At 42.3% G+C, this 22,194-nt stretch overlaps 1 protein-coding gene across 1 annotated transcript in view; it reads left to right on the forward strand.

Annotated features, from left to right (window-relative positions):
- Positions 1 to 21,952, forward strand: part of LOC134664719 (PH and SEC7 domain-containing protein) — a 60,605-nt gene extending 38,653 nt beyond the window's left edge. Inside the window, exons 5-20 of the mRNA XM_063521466.1 lie at positions 6,492 to 6,752; positions 7,432 to 7,545; positions 9,344 to 9,449; positions 10,419 to 10,552; positions 11,109 to 11,222; positions 11,910 to 12,028; positions 12,998 to 13,347; positions 14,212 to 14,387; positions 15,488 to 15,681; positions 16,165 to 16,366; positions 16,669 to 16,832; positions 17,289 to 17,415; positions 17,699 to 17,800; positions 17,997 to 18,141; positions 18,635 to 18,754; positions 21,818 to 21,952. Coding sequence (XP_063377536.1) covers positions 6,492 to 6,752; positions 7,432 to 7,545; positions 9,344 to 9,449; positions 10,419 to 10,552; positions 11,109 to 11,222; positions 11,910 to 12,028; positions 12,998 to 13,347; positions 14,212 to 14,387; positions 15,488 to 15,681; positions 16,165 to 16,366; positions 16,669 to 16,832; positions 17,289 to 17,415; positions 17,699 to 17,800; positions 17,997 to 18,141; positions 18,635 to 18,754; positions 21,818 to 21,952 — 2,563 coding nt within the window. The remainder of the gene's footprint in view (positions 1 to 6,491; positions 6,753 to 7,431; positions 7,546 to 9,343; positions 9,450 to 10,418; positions 10,553 to 11,108; positions 11,223 to 11,909; positions 12,029 to 12,997; positions 13,348 to 14,211; positions 14,388 to 15,487; positions 15,682 to 16,164; positions 16,367 to 16,668; positions 16,833 to 17,288; positions 17,416 to 17,698; positions 17,801 to 17,996; positions 18,142 to 18,634; positions 18,755 to 21,817) is intronic.
- Positions 21,953 to 22,194: the final 242 nt, after the last annotated feature.

Here is a 22,194-nt window from a genome sequence, read left to right on the forward strand (position 1 = left end):
AACTTTTGAAGTAAAATTAAAATTGCAAGAAATATCCATAGTTTATCGATATGACTTTATCGACATGGCTACAGCAAGGTGGGCCACATTGTTAATCGTACACAAAACAAAAGTGATAACAGTGACAGCTCGCTTAGACGTAATCTTTGTATATTATATATCTATGTTTAAAATACTTGGAAAAGTTACGAGAGGCAAGCGTCTGTCGGACGCTTCGGACCTTCGAATCGGTCCTACGCAGAGCTCAGCCTTCCGAATATTGTGTATATTGTTTCGACGAATCAGATTCTCTCAATAAAATCTATAGATGAGGCCATAGCTGTAAATAAATATTAAATGACTTAAGTAATAACCTCTATACGCTTTACTAACACTATGTGTCATATTGTGAAAAAAAAACACAACGACAACGAAGAACGGAATCATAAACGGAATTCTTAATTTGAATTTTTCAGATTTTTGAGATACCTAATCCATTGGTTGGAAAGCCCGTTCGAAATTTAAACTTTATTTGCAATATAATAAGGTTATATTTTGTAGATCTCTCTCATAGTTATAGTAGGCTATTCAAATAAAATTAAATATCCCACAAAAATAAGCAAGCAGAATTAAACTTTGTGTCAAAGACATAAGTCATAAATTTCAATACCAAAGTTTTAACTAAGGATCTTTCTAGTTAAAACTACTGCTTAATATGAAATGACCAGTGTAAGCATCAGTTAGCTAGCCCTAAGCAACCAAAGACCAGGCTGCAGTTAAAAAACTAATAAAGATAAAGTTAAGCTGATAATTTTCCCGCCGTCTCCATGCTTCTTTAAGTTGGGTATTGACTGGTCAGCTGCCTATTAGCTATAGTTTTCGCGAAAATCGCCAGGACAGAGGTGAAAATTTTAGTATGAAAACTTGCAACTTTAAATGCATTTTTTGACGAAACTATTGCACTCTAAAATGAAGTCAAAATCAGTCCATCGACTCAATTTTGTACAAGCTTTCTAATGGTACTCCACACGATTCTTACAAATAAAAAAAAATTCAGCCTACCCCTCTCTACCCCCTAAATTTTCCCCTTAAATAAGAAATAAGCAGTTTTGACTTCTTTACAATATGAGTGGTGGTAATTGCTATAACTGTTCCAAATTTTAGGTATCTACGTCAAACGGTCTCTGAGAAAAACGCATTTAACTGATTTGCAAGACCGAAGTGATCCCATAAGTGTTCCGTAAACAAAGTTTTGTACGGAACACTAAAAAAGAATGACAATGATAATATGTAGGTGCAGTCAACTGCAGAGAAAAGGTACTTTTATTGCTGAGAAAATTTAGTTTTCAAAAACGTTGTCCAAATCATATTGTCTCCTACAGCACTGCTGCATACACGGGCTCGAAACAAAATTGTCAGTACATTGGCAGAGCCGTGTCGCTTTCCCTAGTAATAGCCCTTTTCACATCTGTTATATTCCTATCCGTCAAATAAAAAAATCCTGTGAGACTCAGTAATATACTCAGGAAAACGTGAATTCAGGCGTAACGTAACAGGTCATTGAAGCTTGACGCTGCGTCAATAATGGGATTCTGTTGACGTCTTCTGGGCATGTATAAGGTAAAATTAATGAGGTAAATTATAACTATTTAATATATACACAATTAAAACAGTAGTGACTGCTTGCGCTTGGATTCCGTGTGTACGTGCAATAGTACATTAGTTATTTCGTTTCTCCTTGGAAAACATTTTTTCGAAGTGATCATAAGTGTTTAGTAGGCGTGAATGATCAGAAGTGAATAGTTTGACCTCAATTTATAGGTTAGTACGCAATTAGGTAGTGCCGACTGGGCCCTACGGAAGAACAGCGATAGCTGGTTCATACTAGCTATGCTCAGTTGGGTCAATTTCGTGATGCGCACTTATGCTCTGCTTTCCTAGGCCCTCTGTTTTTGCATATTTGTGATGGGCATTAATAAATGTTTTTTATTATCTTTTATTCATCAATTGATGCTATTTAAGTGGCAACTCACTCAACAACTTAAAATAACCACTGCGAACTAGACTGTAAAGTTACAGTTGGCCCATATGACCAAAATTGGGTTTTATACCAGTTTTACTACTGTAAGTAATGCCGAAGTGTTATTGATTGTCGAAGAGTTGCACAGGCTGTAAAAATCGTGGCTTGAGTTTGACAGCAGACGTAGTTCTGTACGGCTACCACCAGTTTTGACGTTGACATATTAGCTCGCGTTTACGTAAATTACTTTCTATACATCTTGCTTGCACTAAAATGCGAGTACGAGCGAGATGCATAGAAAGTAAGTTCCTTAGACGTAAGTGAATTTGTCAATGTCAAAACTGGTGGTAGTGGTACTGCTGTTAAACTCAGATGATTTGTGATTGAAATAGCCCACAGATGACAGTCTCTTGCGTGCGAGATAAACTACCCGTCTTTATATAGCTGTATTAATTAGAAAGTGACAAGAGAGTTTATCTCGCGCGTAAGATACTGTCGCGTGCTTTCTTACTAATCCTACTGGATTATCAAACAACAACCGTATATGAAGCCACATACTTCAGTATATCATCTTGTAACCGCATTTTCAGTTTAGAAATGTCACTCCCGCCATTAATTCCAAATAGGGGGCATTACTGCAATGTTTTGCCGCCAGAGTGCAGCACTAAGCTAGCTAGTAAAGCATAGAGTAACTTATAGTACATTCCATTTCTAACCGCAGCTGCACTACCGTACTGAACGCGTCGCTGTCATTGTCAATTTCCATAGTAAAATTGACAGTAGTGCAGCTGTCGTTGGAAATGAAATGTTACCCTTATACATACTGTATCTTAAACTGTTTTGTTTATCAGTTTTCATTTTCACAGACAATTAAATATGACATTGATGCATCAAGGCGGTTTGTTAACACCGGGAAACTCTAAAAACGAAATTTAGTTATCTGCTTATTTATCACTCGAATATGTAAGAACGATAGGGAGGTTAGGTAACGATACTTCGATATTCTTGTTTCGCGGTAGACCCCCAGATTCTGATGAAAAGTGGTAGTGGCGTCCCCTACGCAGAGTTTCGCGTAATATTGCCTATTCAAACACCCTTCTGGCAGCATGTTATTACGAATTAGTATGAGGTTATTTATATCAATTTGCCCCAATCTTGATCGGCACCTGTAATTGAGTTATGTAAGGTGTTCAAAAGCGCGGGTCGCACGCGAGCCGGCCATTACCTTATTGGCCGAACTCGTTCATAGATATACGAATGTAATGACCCTAATGACATGACGATGTTTTGGGGTTGCCGAAAATTCAAGTTGCTAGTGCGGATATCGAAAACAGAATCTAGACAGGCCATGCGTATTATTTTACTCTAAATCAAAGACATATGTAGCTTCGTATTAAAATGAATAAAGTCTAAGGAAAAAACGTGCCTCGGAAATCAAGAAAATGTCATTCTCGGATAGATGCCGCACACACCTTTAGCCTATTCTCGGCTAGATGGCGTGACACCGTTTCATATTTAACAATTTTAACACATAGGTATCAGTGAATGAACATGGATGAAAATGATATAAAAATAATAAAATCATTTATGGTTACGTATACATTTTTTTGATAATTTTATACATTTTCATTTTGAGTTTTAGTCGTGTGTCGATAGATGGCAGTAAATTTACTATGACTACAAAATTTACTATGATAGGACCCCTCTATACTATCTATTCTTTTTGCTCTAAATGTATATCGTTCATAAAAGTAACGATAGTCAGTCGATTAAATATTTTTCGAAATGTGTCATATTCTTTGTATCTCCTTGGATTTCACAAGCCTATTAGAAATCCCGGTCTTTTGATAAGCTTGCGTGGGGATATAGATCCAACACATAGAGGAATAACAATACACTCCTTTTTTGGGCAGTCATGTAAAAATACTACCTACCTTATGTCTTGTCTTCCCACCACAATACAAGCAAGATAATTAAATATTGCTTATTCAGCATAATAGTCGAAGCATTTCTCAATATTTCGGTGTATAATAATTTCATATTCCATGTATTAAAAATATCACACTTCATGGGATACAGCCTGGTGACAGACAGACGGACGGAGTACGGACAGTGGAGTCTTAGTAATAATGAATGTGTTAATTATACAGGATTTTGACTCTTGGAGACCCTACACATCTCTAAGGATAATTTGATAAACTATATAATCTTATAGTTCTGACACCTAGAGACATTTACACCTCTAAATGTTATAGATTTTTTTTGTGTTTTGTGTCTGTTTTTTTTGTTATATTAATATTCTAGGTTTTTTATGTAATTCGACATTAAGAGACCATATTATACATCTCTAAGTAATTGTAATACATTAATTTGAGTTGTTAGTTTTATTTTATAAAATTGTTGATGTAATGTTATTTTATTATTTTTGCTTGTATGTAAATTCAATGATGACGTGTAAAAGTGCCCTTGTGGCCTATTTGCTGAATAAATGTTGATATTTGAGGGTCCCATTTTTACCCTTTGGGTACGGAACCCCAAAAACAGAGTCAAATACCATGTCAATAGTTAATACGTAACCAATGAAATGAACCTTAAAATGTCAACACACTAATAATGTTGGGTAAACAACGTCGATTCCGATAGGAGGTAAATAATAAATCACTCGATACTGTAGTGATTTGATTGGTGCCACAGTAAAAGTTGCTCAGTGTGACCCATTCATTTCATTAATGTTTTTCGTTAATTTACATTCTATAGTAAAAAAGTCTATTTATTTTAATCATGGTATTACGTTTATACCAAATCTAACTTTCCGTTTTGTGACGAAACGTATAGCTTTTGACGTTGACCGCCAGTCTTGTGATGACTGCTAACCGGCGATCCATACTTCAGAGGCTAATAACTAATATTATACTTGCGCAAGTATGTGTTTCGCTTTCACGGTCTAGCGATTCGACAAACAGTTGCATCAGGATGAAGTGAACACTGTTTTTATTCATTTAGCCGATATTATTTATTAGACAAGTACAATCTTAAATTTCAGGTCCATCAGGCTTGCACCTGTTAAGGTGCCTACAATATTATTAAGATTATTGAAAACGGGTCACTTCGTGTAAAAAATCCTTACTTGGTAACCTATTTTTCTGCCCATTTTGGTCGTGTGCAATGTCTCTAAATTAGCGTAACAAATGACAATCAGAAAGTGAATGATTTCATGGAACTCGTCGCAAACATCGTGCTAAGTAATTTATCGTCTAGACTGGGAAATTGGCTCAAACTACCAACGCCATTGTTTGCTGCTTACATTTTAAACGTGCATTCATTTCACATACTAAAAACTACGCTGGCATATTTGTTTAAGTGACTTTGAGGAGCTTGTACGAAATGTACGACGTTGGTTATAGTAACTTACATACGCTGAGAATAAATTCAAACTAGATTCACTTTAACTAACTAAGAAAGCAATTAAGAATTGCAAGTAATCTGTTTAATCTTATCTGATTAAATATTATCTGGTGTTTTAAAAAAGAGTAAAGTATCCACCCCGGGTATGCCCTTAAACTACGTCCAGGACCCGGACCCGGGTATGCCCTTAAACTACGTCCAGGACCCGGGTATGTCCTTAAACCACGTCCAAGACCACCGGTGGATGGGCAGCAGCGTCCCTCAAATTCGGTGTACTCGACTGCGATCGCCAACCCGCCTGCCAAGCGTGGCGATTATGGCATTCACCCCCCAAAAAAGGGGGAGGCCTATGTTCAGCAGTGGACGTCTTATGGCTGAGATGATGATGATGATGATGAAAGTATCCACTACAAGTTTAAATTTCAGTTAAAACTTCTCGAAGCACTTTGGGGAAAAACGCAAAAGACGTGCCTCACCCGGGGAAAACGCCCGTGCGGCCGCAAATGACGCAATGTCTCACCCCCTTATTCATAAACGTTTACTAAAGTTGACAAGCCGATAATAATTGTTTGTCCCTTTCCGACGTATTGGTATGATGGAAAAGGACAAACGATTATTATCAGCTGGGGTCAGACGATGCACATCTACATAGACCGAGTGGCTTCGCGAAGCAATTTCCTCGCAATCCTACTCATTCTGGGTTGTTTCTACTATACTAGTTACCACCAACTCTTCGTGGTAATTAGTTGGAATTTGCATTCTCAGTCGTTAACACTGGGGGTTGGTGAGAAAAAACAACCAGTTTGTTGCCACTGATAACAACTTGTTGGTAATTAGTGGAAATAATCTCTCATTATGTGTGGACTTAACGACAAGGCTAACTAATAATCGGTAGCCTAGGCTTAAGCCGTTAGGTACGTTTCACGTCAAAGTAACATACGAAATTAACATCGTTCTTGTCAGCAGCTCGTTAGGTACATACATAATATACATATACATAAATACATAATAGCGCACTGATTACATTGGCAATTTGTAATTTTTTCTATCCTGTCTAACTGTATTCAATCAATATTGTTACTTCCAGAAACTCACCACCCTCCAGCAAATCAAGCAAATCCTCCAACAGCAACTCATCGAGCAACTCCTCAAGCAACGGGTCGGGCGCGCAATCGGGCGACAGTTGCGAGGCCCTCTTAACTGAGGACCGCGTGGACCGCCGGCCTCGGGCGAACCAGCCCAAGTTTGAGGCCTACATGATGACGGGGGATCTCATGCTCAACCTGTCGAGGGTTGAGCATCCACACCACAACAACCATGTGCCTATGCACCGGACACATTACCATAGGTAAATATGAATAATCTTAATCTAAGACACTTATCGGATCAGATAAAAGCCCTCACCAATACGCCACTTAACACATGTGCCAGAGAAGCATCTGCCAGGGAGAACTGGAGTTTCTACTCCAGAACGATTCTTCGTTCGTCGTTCAACGTGACCACGACTGCTCTGCCAAGAATAATTCGACGGAGAAGAAGAAGAAACTTGTCGGGTTGTAAGGCTATTTTGACTGAAGATTGCGTGGGCCTGCGGCCTCGGTCCAAACAGACCATGTTCGAGGCCTACATGATGACGCGGGATCTCATCCTCAACCTGTAGAGGTTGTCAGAGCCGAAAATCGATCCACTTGTTTTCAGTCAAGCGTTGATCTTGACGTTGAACGCTGCGTACAACACGCTCTATGACAAAGTCTTCCTATACAACGTGATACTGATGGCGGCGTACAGTCGCCATCAGATATATCTTAGCAGCCAAGGTGTTCACAAATATCTGAACACGCCTCTATTGTCAAGGCGTTAGAGTGCGCGTTTAGATATTGTGAACACCTTGGCCGCTCCGATATATCTGATGGCAGTCGCCATCAGATCGCTGTACAGTCGTACAGCGTCAACCAGAGACCACTGTCTCAAAAAAACAACACTACCAAAGACCAAGGCCTAAAGAATAGTAAATGACATTGTTACAGGTACAATTCGACGCCAGCGTCACCAATAGAAAGCCGGCTAGGCGGGCGGGAGGTCACACAGCGGCATAACTCCTCGCCCGACACCGGCCTATTGGGAGACCACTCCAACAAGTTGTAAGTTGTTCCACAGAATACATAATAGTACAGTCGCCATCAGATATATCGGAGCGGCCAAGGTGCTCACAAATATCTGAACACGCCTCTATTGTCAGTGCGTTAGAGTGCGTGTTCAGATATTGTGAACACCTTGGCCGCTCCGATATATCTGATGGCGACTGTACTGCCGTACAGACAGGACACTTCCTATAAAACCGAAGTTTGACAGCGATTCAGGGTCGAATCGTGCTCTCCCTTTCTAATGTATGGCACTATCCCTTTCGGCTATTTAGGGTTGTCACAATTCGAGTGATTATCTTATCTGTGGTCGTGCACGCAAAAGGACGTCAAGTGGTGCCAACCCTAATAATTGCTCGGAGCAATGCTGAGCCGAACGAAGCCGAGTTTAGCCGAAGTCAGGAGTGTCTCCCCACTGGTTGTTCCTAATAATGTACAGCTGACCAATCTAAACTTATTGTCCAGAAATAAAGTCAGTGACGTCTACTAGTGTTGCTGCTAGTATTACTGAATCGCGATTAGAAAGGGATTGAGATAGCTGTCAATCCATATTGATTTTGACGTAAGTGTATGGAAATCTGTTATTTCTAATCCCTTTCTGATCGCGGCATGATAATACAGTCCTCATCAGATATATCGGAGCGGCCAAGGTGTTCACAAAATCTGAACACGCACTCTAACACTTTGACAATAGAGGCCTGTTCAGATATTTGTGAGCACCTTGACCGCTCCGATATATCTGATGGCGACTGTAATATTCACATCAAATTCCGATTGTGTCGGTTGCATTTTATTAAAGATAAAATAATTTCAACCTTCTGGGTATTGTAGCTAGATTTTGAATTTAAGTGGCAGCTTCCGCGACAGCCTACGACAAATTTAATAACGCTGTCATCTAAATATGGAATGTAACTACTGTATAGAAGGTTCAAATTGCTTTGAATCTAACAAGAAACGCAGTGAACAAATTATTTGAGATTAATACAAACATGTTTTGCCGTTTAAGTAGAAATTATTCTCGGAATACGTGTTGCAATTTGCATGTGTCTATGGGCGCGATAAAGATAATGTTGACCCTGGCACCGAACTGGCCTTTTCCTCATGTGTTTGCTATATGTCTAACTACTCTAAATCACACATCATTAAATCATTTATATGTCTTTACCCATCACGGAACAATGGTGTTCCGGACATTTGGGAGGCGTGTTCGCACCAACACGTAGCCTTTTGGCACTTTAATGAGTAAATTTGAAATATTAGGAATGGCGCAGCTAATACAGTCTGTATCTTTCTTTAGGTATTTAAATAAAATTAAACAAAATCTATCCTCAAATAGCTTCTTAAGCCAGTTGAGGGTAGATGAAAACATTACATGATCAAAATAAAGTAGGTTAAAGTCAGTGTCGTTCAGTGACAGATCCAGACGGTTTTGTATTCGGTTGGTTATTAACCAGTAAATGTTAGAACTAAACAGTGCGTGTCCTAGCGTGGAGGCCTCGTTCAAAAAGACCAGATCACAGACCTCCAACAAGATGGGAGGATGACATTAAAAAGATTGCAGGCCCACTCTGGAGGAGAGAAGCAGCAAATAGGGCTGCTTGGAGGAGATTTGGAGAGGCGTATGCCCAACAGTGGGCGCATACTCGCTGAGGAAGAAGAAGAAGAGGAGAAATGTTAGAACTACCCGAAAATGTACAAATTATTTGTTTATTTTTATTTAAATACCCTAAGATACAGAGTGTAATAGATAAGTTTTTTTTGGTTGACGAATTATTGTAAAGTTTTGAATATATTTCAGATATAGTTCCCAACCCGCGTCGCCGGCTAGCGGCACGACCGGCGCCGAGCTGCCTGCGCGCGCGCCGCTCGCCGTGCGGACCTCGCGCTCCGAGGACCATCTACAGGTATAACATCTATACTGACCCTTTCTACTGTGCTCACTTATATGTATATAGTACATACTTTGTATATAGGTACATAATTATAGTAGGATATAGGTTTACCTATCTTGTAGGATATTAAATATTTTATCTTTATGCCGTTTAGTACAGCTTTTATGTCTACCGTTCTCCAATTTTCCCTCAACTGCTCAAGGGTTAACTGGAAGAGATCCCTGAAAGGGATAAGTTCGCCTTTGTACTAATGATGTGTGTTCTTTCATGTTTTATGTTTCTTTTTGTACAATAAAGTATTTTACTACTACTACTACTATATGTCCTTGGGTTTATCTTCCTAAGGCCCAGCCATACAAATGAAAAATGCGATATTTGCCACAGAAATATGAACCTTTTAGTGTAGAAAATAGAGTTGATTTTGCGTTATTCAAAAACTGAACGAAACAAAAGAAAAAGCAACTCTGTTCCAATCGAATATGATTTAAATTTCATTGAACTGAATAAGTACTATAGGTAGGACCTTGGGCCTTAGGAGGATATAGGCACTGTGGTCCTTTCATTTCATTTATTCCTTGCTTAGTGTGTGTACAAAAGGTCTTATGTGTAAATCATTACATGTCTCAACACAACCCTGTGAGGGTATTGCAATACACTTAAGAGCTAAAGTACGTATACATAACATTTAATGTACAAAATGTAATTAGTTGGGCATTTAAATACAATTTATAACAGGTCACGCACTCTCCTTTGCGCGTTTGAGGGGCCATTACCATGCCATCATACTTCGCGTGAACTAACAGGCCAACCGGATTGCTAATGCATCCTAAGTATGGGTGGTATTCCACCTATCGACTTTCTTTGTCCAATGCGTATTGCGTCTCACATTTTGCTTTAATGAGAGAGTGAGACGCACTGATATTGGACAAAGAAATTGGACAAGTGGTATTACACCCTAAGCAAACTACCGCAATGTTTCAGAAGGAGTCTTCCCTAAGCGCGGTAGCAGTAGACATGGAAGAGGATGTGACGTCATCACTCAACACGTTGCTCGACGCGCGGCCCGACTCGGCCACGCCCGGCCCTCGTTCAGAATCGGACCCCGTCCGGGACAGGTATATGCTAACTTTATCCTTTAAGTTACTTGCAAAATAGGTGCACTTTCGGATGTCGCTGTTATTGAAGACGTGACCTCATCACTCAACACGTTGCTCGACGCACGGCCCGACTCGGCCTCGCCCGGCCCTCGTTCAGAATCGGACCCCGTCCGGGACAGGTATACTAACCTTCAAGTTTATTACTCGCACAAAAAGTGCACTTTCGCATGTCGCTGTTATTGAAGACGTGACGTCATCACTCAACACGTTGCTCGACGCACGGCTCGACTCGGCAACGCCCGGCCCTCGTTCAGAATCGGACCCCGTCCGGGACAGACATGCTATTTTTATCTTTATTACTTGCACAAAAGGCGCACTATCGAATATGGCTGTCTTTAAACGTGACGTCATTACTCTACAAATTGCTCGTCGCGCGGCCTGACTCAGCCACATCTTTGACCGCTACAGGGTACAGTTTAAAATAAACCTTCACACATTCCAATAAGGTTTACTTTTGTTTTTCCTATACTAGTCATGACAGTGAAAATATTAAACTTTTCTTCTATTTAACCAGCAGGATCGTGTGGACCTACAACGCGCCTGTCTCGTCGGCATCAGAGCGGACACACTGCAACGGTTCCGGACACACTTCAAACTCCACCTCCATCTCTGACGGCATGTCGCAGAGGTATATGTTAGTGTTAAAACTTTCAGTTTCTCGATCATCATCAGCATATCAGCCAGAGGATGTCCACTGCTGGACAATGGACATAGGCCTCCCCCAAAGAGTGGTCTTGCGCCACCCGCATCCAGCGAGCTCCCGCGACCCTTACCAGTTTCTCGGTGCACGATATTAATTGAATCGCGCATTTTTTTTGTTTTACTCGGCGACCCTAACATCGAATCCGTCCTCTATCTTTGTTTTTTTAGAGTCTGACCGATCATAATAGTGTCACTTAAACGGTGGAGAACTACAAAACCAAAATATTACTTTGCTAATCCGCGAAAAGATAACGTGCTAGTCAATCAGTGCTAACCCGTTATACTGACTTACGTATTAAATACGTATTTATTTTTGCGGTGGGGGAGGGTGGGAACATTAATTGCATGTAAAAAAAATTTACATGCAATTAATGTTCCCGCCCTAAAATACCCACCGCAAAAATAAATACGCAAATAAATATAACACCACCACCAAAAGAACAATACTCGACACGTGTTTCGCCTCCCTACGAGGCATTTTCAGGAGCAGATGTTGACGGTCTGACGCCCGGCAACGGAATGACCTGTCTAGAATCATATGGTTCACTATTTGGCATACTACAATCAACTAGCGACCTTTCGTGATTGTAATAAGGCTCACTGTGGCCCGCAGGTCGTCGTCGCCCGCGTCGCCGACGTCGGCGTCGTCGTCCGTGATGTCGTCGCGCGCCACGCCGCCGCACCGCGCGCACCAGCACCAGCCGCACAACATCAACCACCGCCCGCTCAACGGTAAGTCCCTACTTGTTGGTTGACGCCGTACGCCGTACGAGCTGCAACATAATGCATCCTCCACATCAGCGGTCGGCAACCTTTTAGCAGCCAAGGGCCACATAGCAGTTAACGAAGTGGACGCGGGCCGCACTTTGTTAATATTTATGACTTTACCAGACATTGTCATTTGTCAATATTACATACAAAATAGCCAGGGAGGCTCGCGGGCCGCAAGTGAGAGGTTTGCGGACAGCTGGTTGCCGACCGCTGCTCTACATTATCGGCGATGATCGTTGATAATATCATCGTCTGTCATCGGCAAGATCATCGTGCAAGCATCCACACTATCGCATTTAGCATACTGACTGGTTTGGACTGCCAAGTATGCCCTCTAAACTATCGTGCCCGCCAGTCATCGTCAATCATCGCCGATAGTGTAAAGGAGCCATAACATGGACACATCATGAATAGAATTCATTCATAAAGTGGCCATGGGCTTTTGCGACTAGGTAAACATAATAATATAGCGACCGATCTCACTTCACGTTACATGATATTAAAATAAGTACATACATACAAAGTACATAATTCGACTAACTACAAATCTTAAAAAACTAAAACCCGTTTTGAGCCATGCCGGGTCCAAAGGTCCCCATCACACTAGCGGCATTACCCCGCTGTATGGCGATGGGGACCTTTTGGACAAGGCATGACTCAAAACGGGGGTCATTTCCTTTTTCTCTCAGGCGCTTACCTAGCTCTCGGAAGAGCTCACGCGCCTCCCGTCCCCAGGGCCAGACAGAAATGACTAACCCCCTTACTCATAAACTTTTAGTAACGTTGACAAGCCGATAATAATCGTTTGTTCCTTTCCTACGTATTGGTATGATCGAAAGGGACAAACGATTATTATCGGCTTGTCAATTTAGTAAACGTTTATGAATAAGGGCGTTATGCTATATCTAACGCGGGTCGTAACCATTTCAGGCGACATGAGTCTCTCCGAAGCCGTCTCAAACATCTCCAGCCCGGACTACCAAGATCAGGACGACATGTTCGAAACCGGACGCGAGTGTCCCAGGATGGAGCTCTCCGACCCTTCGGACTCCGACTCAACCATACTAGTCTCCGAACCTTGCCATAAGCGGGCCAAATCTAACTCCTTCTCGAACGAGCATGGGAGCGATGTGACGCTGAACGGGGATAATAATGATTATAGAATAGTAATACAGGTCAAAGGACCGGATAAAGGAGGAAACGCGGAGAATGTAAATAATAATAATAGTTACGCGAATGGAAAGGAGAATGGACATTTACCGGAGAATCAGGGATATCAGGTAAGATATATATTATTGTTTCTAGCTTTCCTACTTCTAACTGCACTATAGTAAACCGAATCCAACTCCTACTTGAATACTATCAAGACGAGACGACATGTTTGGAACCGGCCGCGGATGGAGCCCTCAAACCCTTCGGACTCCGACTCAACCATACTAGTCTCCGAACCTTGCCATAAGCGGGCCAAATCTAACTCCTTCTCGAACGAGCATGGGAGCGATGTGACGCTGAACGGGGATAATAATGATTATAGAATAGTAATACAGGTCAAGGGACCGGATAAAGGAGGAAACGCGGAGAATGTAAATAATAATAATAGTTACGCGAATGGAAAGGAGAATGGACATTTACCGGAGAATCAGGGGTATCAGGTATGTGTATCTGATCAGCTAAGATTTAGTTTAGTCCCCGGTCCGCATTTAAAATTGGGACTTATCCCTATTCATGTATTAGTGTTTTTAAAATTTGACATTACGGCTGCGTCACGTGTAGCCCCATCTCAAGCATGAAAACGTATTTATTTACGTATCCCGAACAATTCAGAATTTGACCTATCAAATATCGCTTTCAACATCTTATAAACCATATAAAATAAAGGGACAAACACCTGATATTCCGGTATGGCGATCAGCAAAATATAATCAGCGCGTGTCGATAACTTAGTATAGGTTGGGGCACGCGCTGAGCCAGTTAAGATAATGTCTGAATCGCCGCAGATTAGAGATGTGATGTCAAGATAACATTGTGTATAAAACGCTTAGTTATGATGGAATAAATTTGTCTAAGTCTACCAGTCAACGGTGTCTTTTACTCAACTAACCCAGTTCCTCTAAATCCGGTATTAATTAGCAGATTTTCTCCAGGAACTCGGCAGCGGCTCGGACCTGGGCTCCGACGAGGGCTCGGACGTAGACTCGCTGCATTCCTTCCACTACAGCCCCAAGGCCGTCGACATTCCCTCCGCCGAGCGCCTCGCCAAACGGCTCTACCACCTCGACGGCTTCAAGAAGTCCGACGTGTCGAGACATTTGAGCAAAAAGTGAGTAGGTGACTAACAGCAGGATGGCTACAACCTCTCCGATGAACGCCTCGCAAAGCGACTATCAGCTCGATGGCTTCAAGAAGCTCGACGTATCGAGGCATTTGAGCAAAAAGTGAGTAGATGACTAACTGCTGGGGATGGCAACAACGCCTTCGATGAACGTCTCGCAAAGCGACTGTATCAGCTCGATGGCTTCAAGAAGTCCGACGTGTCGAGACATTTGAGCAAATAGTGAGTAGATGTCTAACAGCTGAGGATGGCAGCAACCTCTCCGATGAACGCCTCGCAAAGCGACTGTATCAGCTCGATGGCTTCAAGAAGTCCGACGTGTCGAGACATTTGAGCAAATAGTGAGTAGATGTCTAACAGCTGAGGATGGCAGCAACCTCTCCGATGAACGCCTCGCAAAGCGACTGTATCAGCTCGATGGCTTCAAGAAGTCCGACGTGTCGAGACATTTGAGCAAATAGTGAGTAGATGTCTAACAGCTGAGGATGGCAGCAACCTCTCCGATGAACGCCTCGCAAAGCGACTGTATCAGCTCGATGGCTTCAAGAAGTCCGACGTGTCGAGACATTTGAGCAAATAGTGAGTAGATGTCTAACAGCTGAGGATGGCAGCAACCTCTCCGATGAACGCCTCGCAAAGCGACTGTATCAGCTCGATGGCTTCAAGAAGTCCGACGTGTCGAGACATTTGAGCAAATAGTGAGTAGATGTCTAACAGCTGAGGATGGCAGCAACCTCTCCGATGAACGCCTCGCAAAGCGACTGTATCAGCTCGATGGCTTCAAGAAGCTCGACGTATCGAGACATTTGCGCAAATGGTGAGATAAGTATCTAATAGCCGAGGATGTCGACAGGTTTATCTGTTAATGCTAATATTACATTATAAAACAAATTCCGTTTTGTCTAATGGCTTTGTCGACTCGCTTTGCTTCTGTTGAGTTGGCCTTGACTTGTAAAATCCAAGTATGTCAAGTGGGTATATAGGGAGCTATTCTCTAGTAGTTGTAACTATTGTAAGACGTCTATGTCTAATTTTGACTCCTAATTGAATGTATATGAAAAAAAAAAAAACCAGGTTATCTCTTTCAGCAACGAGTTTTCTCGCGCCGTGGCCGAGGAATACGTGAAGCACTTCGACTTCGCAGGCGCGACACTCGACGCGGCGTTGCGAGAATTTCTCGCGAGATTCGCGCTCAGCGGCGAGACGCAGGAGCGCGAGCGTGTTCTGGTGCACTTCTCGCGGCGGTATCTCGAGTGCAACCCAGGCTCGTTCAACTCGCAAGGTCAGTCAACAAACTCCTCTATTATTTGGATAGATCAACTACTTCTTCTTGTTATTTTGTCCCTTCAGCCAGGTCAGGTCAACTGTTGTTACTCGTTCTACTAACATGCCTGGTAAATGGCCCTTTGTGGAAAGGGTATATAACTACCAATAAATGCATTTTAGATTAGTGTTAATGCTATTAAATTTGAGTTTAAAGAGTGTTCCACAGGACAACACGAGTCATTTTCTTATGTAACTAGTAGATTGATATTTGGTGGCGCATGAGGGGGAGCAATATTGGGACGGGGTAAATCCTTGCCGAATTTTTTTCCAAGTATTACCTTCTCGGTGCAGTATCTCGAGTATAACCTGTTCCTTCAAGTTATGTTTGGTAACCACAAACTTTCTGATTTTTTGTTGTCACTAGCGTAAGTTCAGCTATGCGAATTTTCATAATACAGTTTCTTATTTTAATGCCGAGTCATATTATTTCTGTTATCAGACGCGGTGCATACCCTGACATGCGCGATAATGCTCCTCAACACCGATCTGCACGGTCTCGCATCCGGCGGCGCGTTCCGGCGGATGTCCTGTGCGGAGTTCGTGGACAATCTCGCCGAGCTCAACGACGGCGAGAACTTCCCGCGCGACACGCTCAAGCATCTCTACCACGCGATTCGGACACAGCCGCTGCAGTGGGCGCTGTGAGTAACTAAGAGTTTCCATGCCATTTCTTTCTTACAATTAAAAAAGTATATGTTTTCAGCTACTGTCATTAAAGGCTAGACAGAGATACGATTACTTAAGAGTGACTATAACAAATGCTATTTCGTTACAAAAAATCATCTTCAATTCAAAGACAATTTTGAATGTTTTAGTTACTAAACCGATTATGTTCATAATAAAAGTGGAAAGTACGGTAGAAACTACGTTCATACTGTATCCGTAACCCTTGGCATTTTCAATTAAATAATGACAAAAAACTAAAGTTGCATTTCGTTCGCAGCGACACAGACACGCCAGCGGCGGCAGCGACGACGGGAGCGGGCGCGGAAGCGACTCGCGCCGGCGCCAACCCGTTCCTAGACGTGCCCGACCAGTCGCGAGCGGTCGAATACAAGAAGGGCTACGTCATGAGGAAATGCTGTGTCGACCCGAATGGCAAGAAAAGTGAGTATACGAGCGAGCGGCAGCGAGCGCAGAAGGGACTTGTTCTTGTATGTGGTTGACTAATCACGAGCCGTTGAATATAATAAAATGCTACGTCATGAGGAAATGCTGCGTCGACCCTAATGGCAAGAAAAGAGAGTATACGAGCGAGCGGAAGCGGGCGCAGAAGCGACTTGTTCTTAGACGTGCCCGACCAATCACGTGCCGTCGAACGCTGCTTCAACCCTAATGGCAAGAAAAGTGAGTATGAGACACAGACACGGGCGGCAGTGGGAGTAGCGAGCGCGGAAGCGTACGCCTTTTTGGGCGTTCCGTGGCAGACGGTTTGATGCAATTGGCCTTTTGAAATGCCTGGCCGACCAATGAATGTACTCATGATAAATATGCTAATGGACAATGCTAAACATAATACATACAATGCAATGAGCGAATTCAACATTTTAGTTATATTTCCAGCTCCGTTCGGGCGGCGGGGTTGGAAGATGTTCTACTGCACGCTGCGCGATCTCGTGCTGTTCTTACATAAGGACGAGCACGGGTTCCGACGCGGACAGATGTCCGACAATCTACACAACGCTATTAGGTATGTTTCCAATTTCTTACAATGATTTTGAACTGTATTTCAAAACGATATGGTTCAATTTTGCTTAATTTCTAACACACATCTAAGTTGCTGGGCATCACCTTTTTTCCTGTGCTCAGATCGTTAACTTTCACGCCAGTGTCTACAGCAAAGACGCCCGTTTTCTGAACCCTTTTTAACCCTAATGCAAATGTGGCATTTTTTTTTCATTTGGAGACTTCGATTTTCCTCCTATAATTGAATAATTTGTTCCAATAATACACAAGTGTATCTATTAATGCAGAATACACCACGCCCTGGCGACGAAAGCGACGGACTACACGAAAAAGCAGCACGTTTTCAGATTGCAAACGGCGGACCAGGCCGAATATCTCTTCCAGACGAGGTAAGTTCCAACATTTTACTTCTTTCATATAAATGTTCGCTACTTCTTTTACTCGACGAATGCGACGCTAAACTTGAGACTCCACATTACGGGTTGTTCTCGCCGTTATTTGTCTTGTCCTGTTTAAAAATCAATAACTCCTGTCAAGGCACTGGGACTCCGTTTCGAGAAATATTATTATTTTGGTCGTTCACAGTGACTCAAAGGAGTTGTGTTCGTGGGTGGAGACGATCAACTTCGTGTGCGCCGCGTACTCCGCTCCGCCGCTGGCCGGCGCGGTCGGCAGCCAACGCAAGTTCCAGCGCCCGCTGCTGCCCTGCTCGCACACCCGGCTCTCCATGGTAATGTGTACACCTCTCTCACTCTCTCTTCATTGCAATTTTTTTACATTGAAAAAGTGTTATAGTCTGTAGATCTGTAAGTGGACCCGAGCCGCTAATCCTTTGTCTATTGTTAAGTAAAACCGCACGTGCCTCTACCTGTCAAAAAAAGGGTCGTGTAATTCTCTACGGTTATTGAGTGCTGGCGAGTCGAATCGGTCTAAAATGTGTCATCCAGATGCGTAATAAATGCGTGTTATCGGAGAGCGCACTTAGCGTTTTTTGAGCGTTGGACTAGCCGGCGCTCAGGTGCCAATAAGAATAATTAGGACCCTTTTTTTCAGGTATAAGTAGCACGTGCGGTTTTACTTAACAATAGACAAAGGATTCGGGGCCTGTTACAAATCAATAGACTATCACACTTCTCTCATTCTCTCTTCGTGTGTGTTTCATTGCAATTTTTCACATTAAAAGCGTGTTATACACAAGGCTAATGTGTGTAATTGGGTTTTAGCGTGAGCAACTAGCGGAACACGAGGAGCGAGCGGCGCGTTTAGAAGAAGAGTTGGCAGCGCTCAGGCACGCGCGCGACGGGCCCGCCAACAGGGACAAGGACCTCTATTTACAGTATGAGGTATGACGAGTTTATTTATCATAAGGGTTAGCGCCGGTTGCTTTTTACGGTCAAAACTCGGATCCTCAACTTCTTTGGATACGTGTCTCGGCGAGATGGAACATCCATAGAACGCCTAGTTGTGCAAGGAAGAGTGGGAGGTGACAGACAGGGTTAGAGAGAGGAAGATCGCCAATGAAATGGACCGACCAAATCAAAGCCAGTGTGTCGGCCACAGTAAGCGAATGCTCACGGAAAGCAACTCTACGGTAGGAATGGCGACGTGTCGTTAAACAAGTCGCTCAAAAGTCTACATAATAGTCGAGGGTGAAAGCCCTAACTAAACCACGGCGTTGCATGAACAAAAGATTTCCCTTGGCTGGATTGGTCCTTAGGACCCAAGGATGGAAGAGGAGCCACCGTGATTTTTGATGTAAATTTTTAGGGTGGGGGGGGTCTCAACTTTATCTTGATATCTATATCGTTTTAGTTACTAGGCCAAGTTTGGTATCGTTTTCGTATAAATCGGGGATGCCGAATTCATTTACGATATCATTCAGGCACCATTTCGAAGTAAAAACACATAAAATATGAAAAAAATACTTTTTTTCTTTATTCCTCTTCACGCTTAAACTGGTACACCAATTTAGTTAAAATTTGGTATAGAGGTAGTTTGAGTCCCAGGGAAGAATATAGGATACTTTTAATCTCAAAAATAATCCCTAAAGGGTGTAAAAAGGGAGGTGGAAATTTGTATGGGGATTAGTGATGTGCCGAGAGTAAAATACCATTACCGGTATTTTACCATTTCGGAATATTACGAGTAAATTACCATTCTTCCCGGTAATATTCCCAAAAGCGGGTAATATACTCGTACTTGAACGCTTACGTTGTAATTTAATTAATTTAATTTAAAACATGAAGAAATTGCTTAATTATCTTTACGTCTCTTCCACTCGTAGCATCAGCTATCTCTTTCACTCAATCTTAGCGGAGTTGCGAAGCTGCTCCCCGCAAACTACGCTGCTACTTACGCTGTATCCCGTACTGGGCTATAACCGCAAAAATCGAAGTTCGTCAATTGCGGGCGTTTTTCTATCACTAAAATACATTAAAAAATAAATAAATAAAATAAAAAATAAATAAAATATATATAAAAAATACAATAAATAAAATAAAATAGGTAATTATTAATTAAATAAATAAATAGAAACTAGAAAAAATAAGAAAATATTTAAGAATATTATATCATTGTTATTAAGCTATAAAAAATTACCACTTACCATATAAAAACAATGTCATTGTACTGTACCTACTCATAATAAAAATGTGATGCTTATTATTAAATCAATGTGATTTTTACATTTTAGTTTTACTTAAATTCTGGTATTATTCAATGAGTAGGTAACTGGTTTTGACTATGCCCACTTGCCCAGACAAGGGGAATACTTCCTGGGAAAATACCGAATAGTAACATTGGGAATAGTTATTACCAGTAGTATTGGTAATTTACTAGAAAATAATACTTTAAACTAGTAGAATCATACAAACAAACCAAACCAAAAGTATACAGCTAAGATACGTGAGCAGCCGCGATACCTATGAAGGTAACCACCAGTACCAGTATGAACTGGTACGCGCCCCCGTCCCGGCCGTCGCGTTGGTCAACGACACCTTCTCGTAACTCATGAGGCCCTGGTACTTGCTCCGCGCTATACAAAATTTTTAGATAGTTGTTTTCTCGATTTTGGCAACCGTAGCCTACGGAGACTAACAAGCAACGCTAAGTGGTTTTTCTACTCGTCGACTTTAATTCTTGAATAAAGATTTCGTATACCACACTTCTTTGGGTACATTTAATGTATGGGGTCTCAACTCAACTATAATATTCATTACGATACAGTTTAGTCAACTATAATGAAATTGACCAATCACAGCTCGCCGCGCGCGGTCAAGAGGACGAAACAAAACCATAGCTCAAATTAATTATTTATTTTAGGTTGTATTATAGGAACAATTGCTTCATAAGTCAGAAACGCACATATGACACCCTTAATATAGGAACATCCATTGACTACGAAAACTGCTTAGCGTTACTTGTTAGTCTCCATAGGCTACGGTGGCTAAAATCGAGAAAAAAATGTTTAAAAATTAAATTTAGCGCGGAGCAAGTACCAGGACCTCATGAGTTACGAGAAGGTGTCGTTGACCAACCCGCCGTGGGGCGCGGGGCGCGGCGGCCGGGTCGCGTACCAGTACGAAGGTATCGCGGCTGGTCGCGTATCTTCACTGTATACTTTTGGTTTGGTTTGTTTGTATGATTCTACTAGTTAGTGTTATTTTTGTTGACTTGTAGAAAAAGTATTGTATACAATAGTGATATAATCAAGCTTTTCAATCTCGTACCTTACTTAGGCAACTCAGCAAGCTTCGTTGCCTAAACACTGTACTCGACTGAAAAGCTCTATTATATCACGATTGTATAAAATACTATTTCGTAGTCTATGGATGTTGCTATATTAAGGGTGTCACATGCGCGTTTCTGACTTATGAAGCAATTGTTTCTACTATACAACCTAAAATAATAACTAATTTGAGCTATGGTTTTGTTTCGTCGTCTTGATCGCGGCGAGCTGTGATTGGTCATTTTTATTATAGTTGACTAAACTGTATCGAAATGAATATTATAGTCGAGTTGGGAGCCCATACATTAAAAATGCCCAATTGCACTTTGATATAAGAAATCTTAATTCAAGAATTACAGTCGACGAGTAGAACTACGTCCAAGACCACCGGTGGACGGGCAGCAGCGTCCCTCAAACTCGGTGTACTCGACTGCGATCGCTAACCCGCCTGCCAAGCGTGGCGATTATGGCATTCACCCCCCATCATGCAGGTCTAAGGGGGAGGCCTATGTTCAGCAGTGGACGTCTTATGGCTGAGATGGGATGGGGTGTGTGTACATTTAAAAAACGTAGGCGCGAACGGTTATGGTTTTATAGAAATTTTTAATTTCGCGCCTTTTTCGACTGACAAAGTTGTTTGACCGGTTATATGTTTGTTCAATTGAATATTTGTTTGTAGGTGAAGCGGTACCGTACGTACGCGGGCGTGATGCGAGCCCGCGCGGGCGGCGCCGGCGCTGAAGCTGTCGCGCCCGCCCTGCCCGCGCGCCCCGCGCCCGCGCCCGCGCCGCCCGAGCGCGCGCCGCCGCCCTGACGCGCCATGGCGGTAACTACCACGTGCTGAGGGCCTACCGGGAACCACGCCCCAAGTGTTGCCTCTCACACTTACATACCGATGTACAAGCGCGACAGAGAGGCAACACGTCTAAAGTGGTTCACACGTTAAGCCCTCTGTATTGTTGTTCTTATTCTAAATGCCAGACCACATCGTCACAGTGTGCATACACGTGCAAGTGCACCAATATGTATGAGTACAAATTACGCAAACGGTATGCC

Source organism: Cydia fagiglandana, chromosome 5 (genome assembly GCF_963556715.1).
Source record: "Cydia fagiglandana chromosome 5, ilCydFagi1.1, whole genome shotgun sequence".
NCBI classification, from domain to species: Eukaryota; Metazoa; Arthropoda; class Insecta; order Lepidoptera; family Tortricidae; genus Cydia; species Cydia fagiglandana.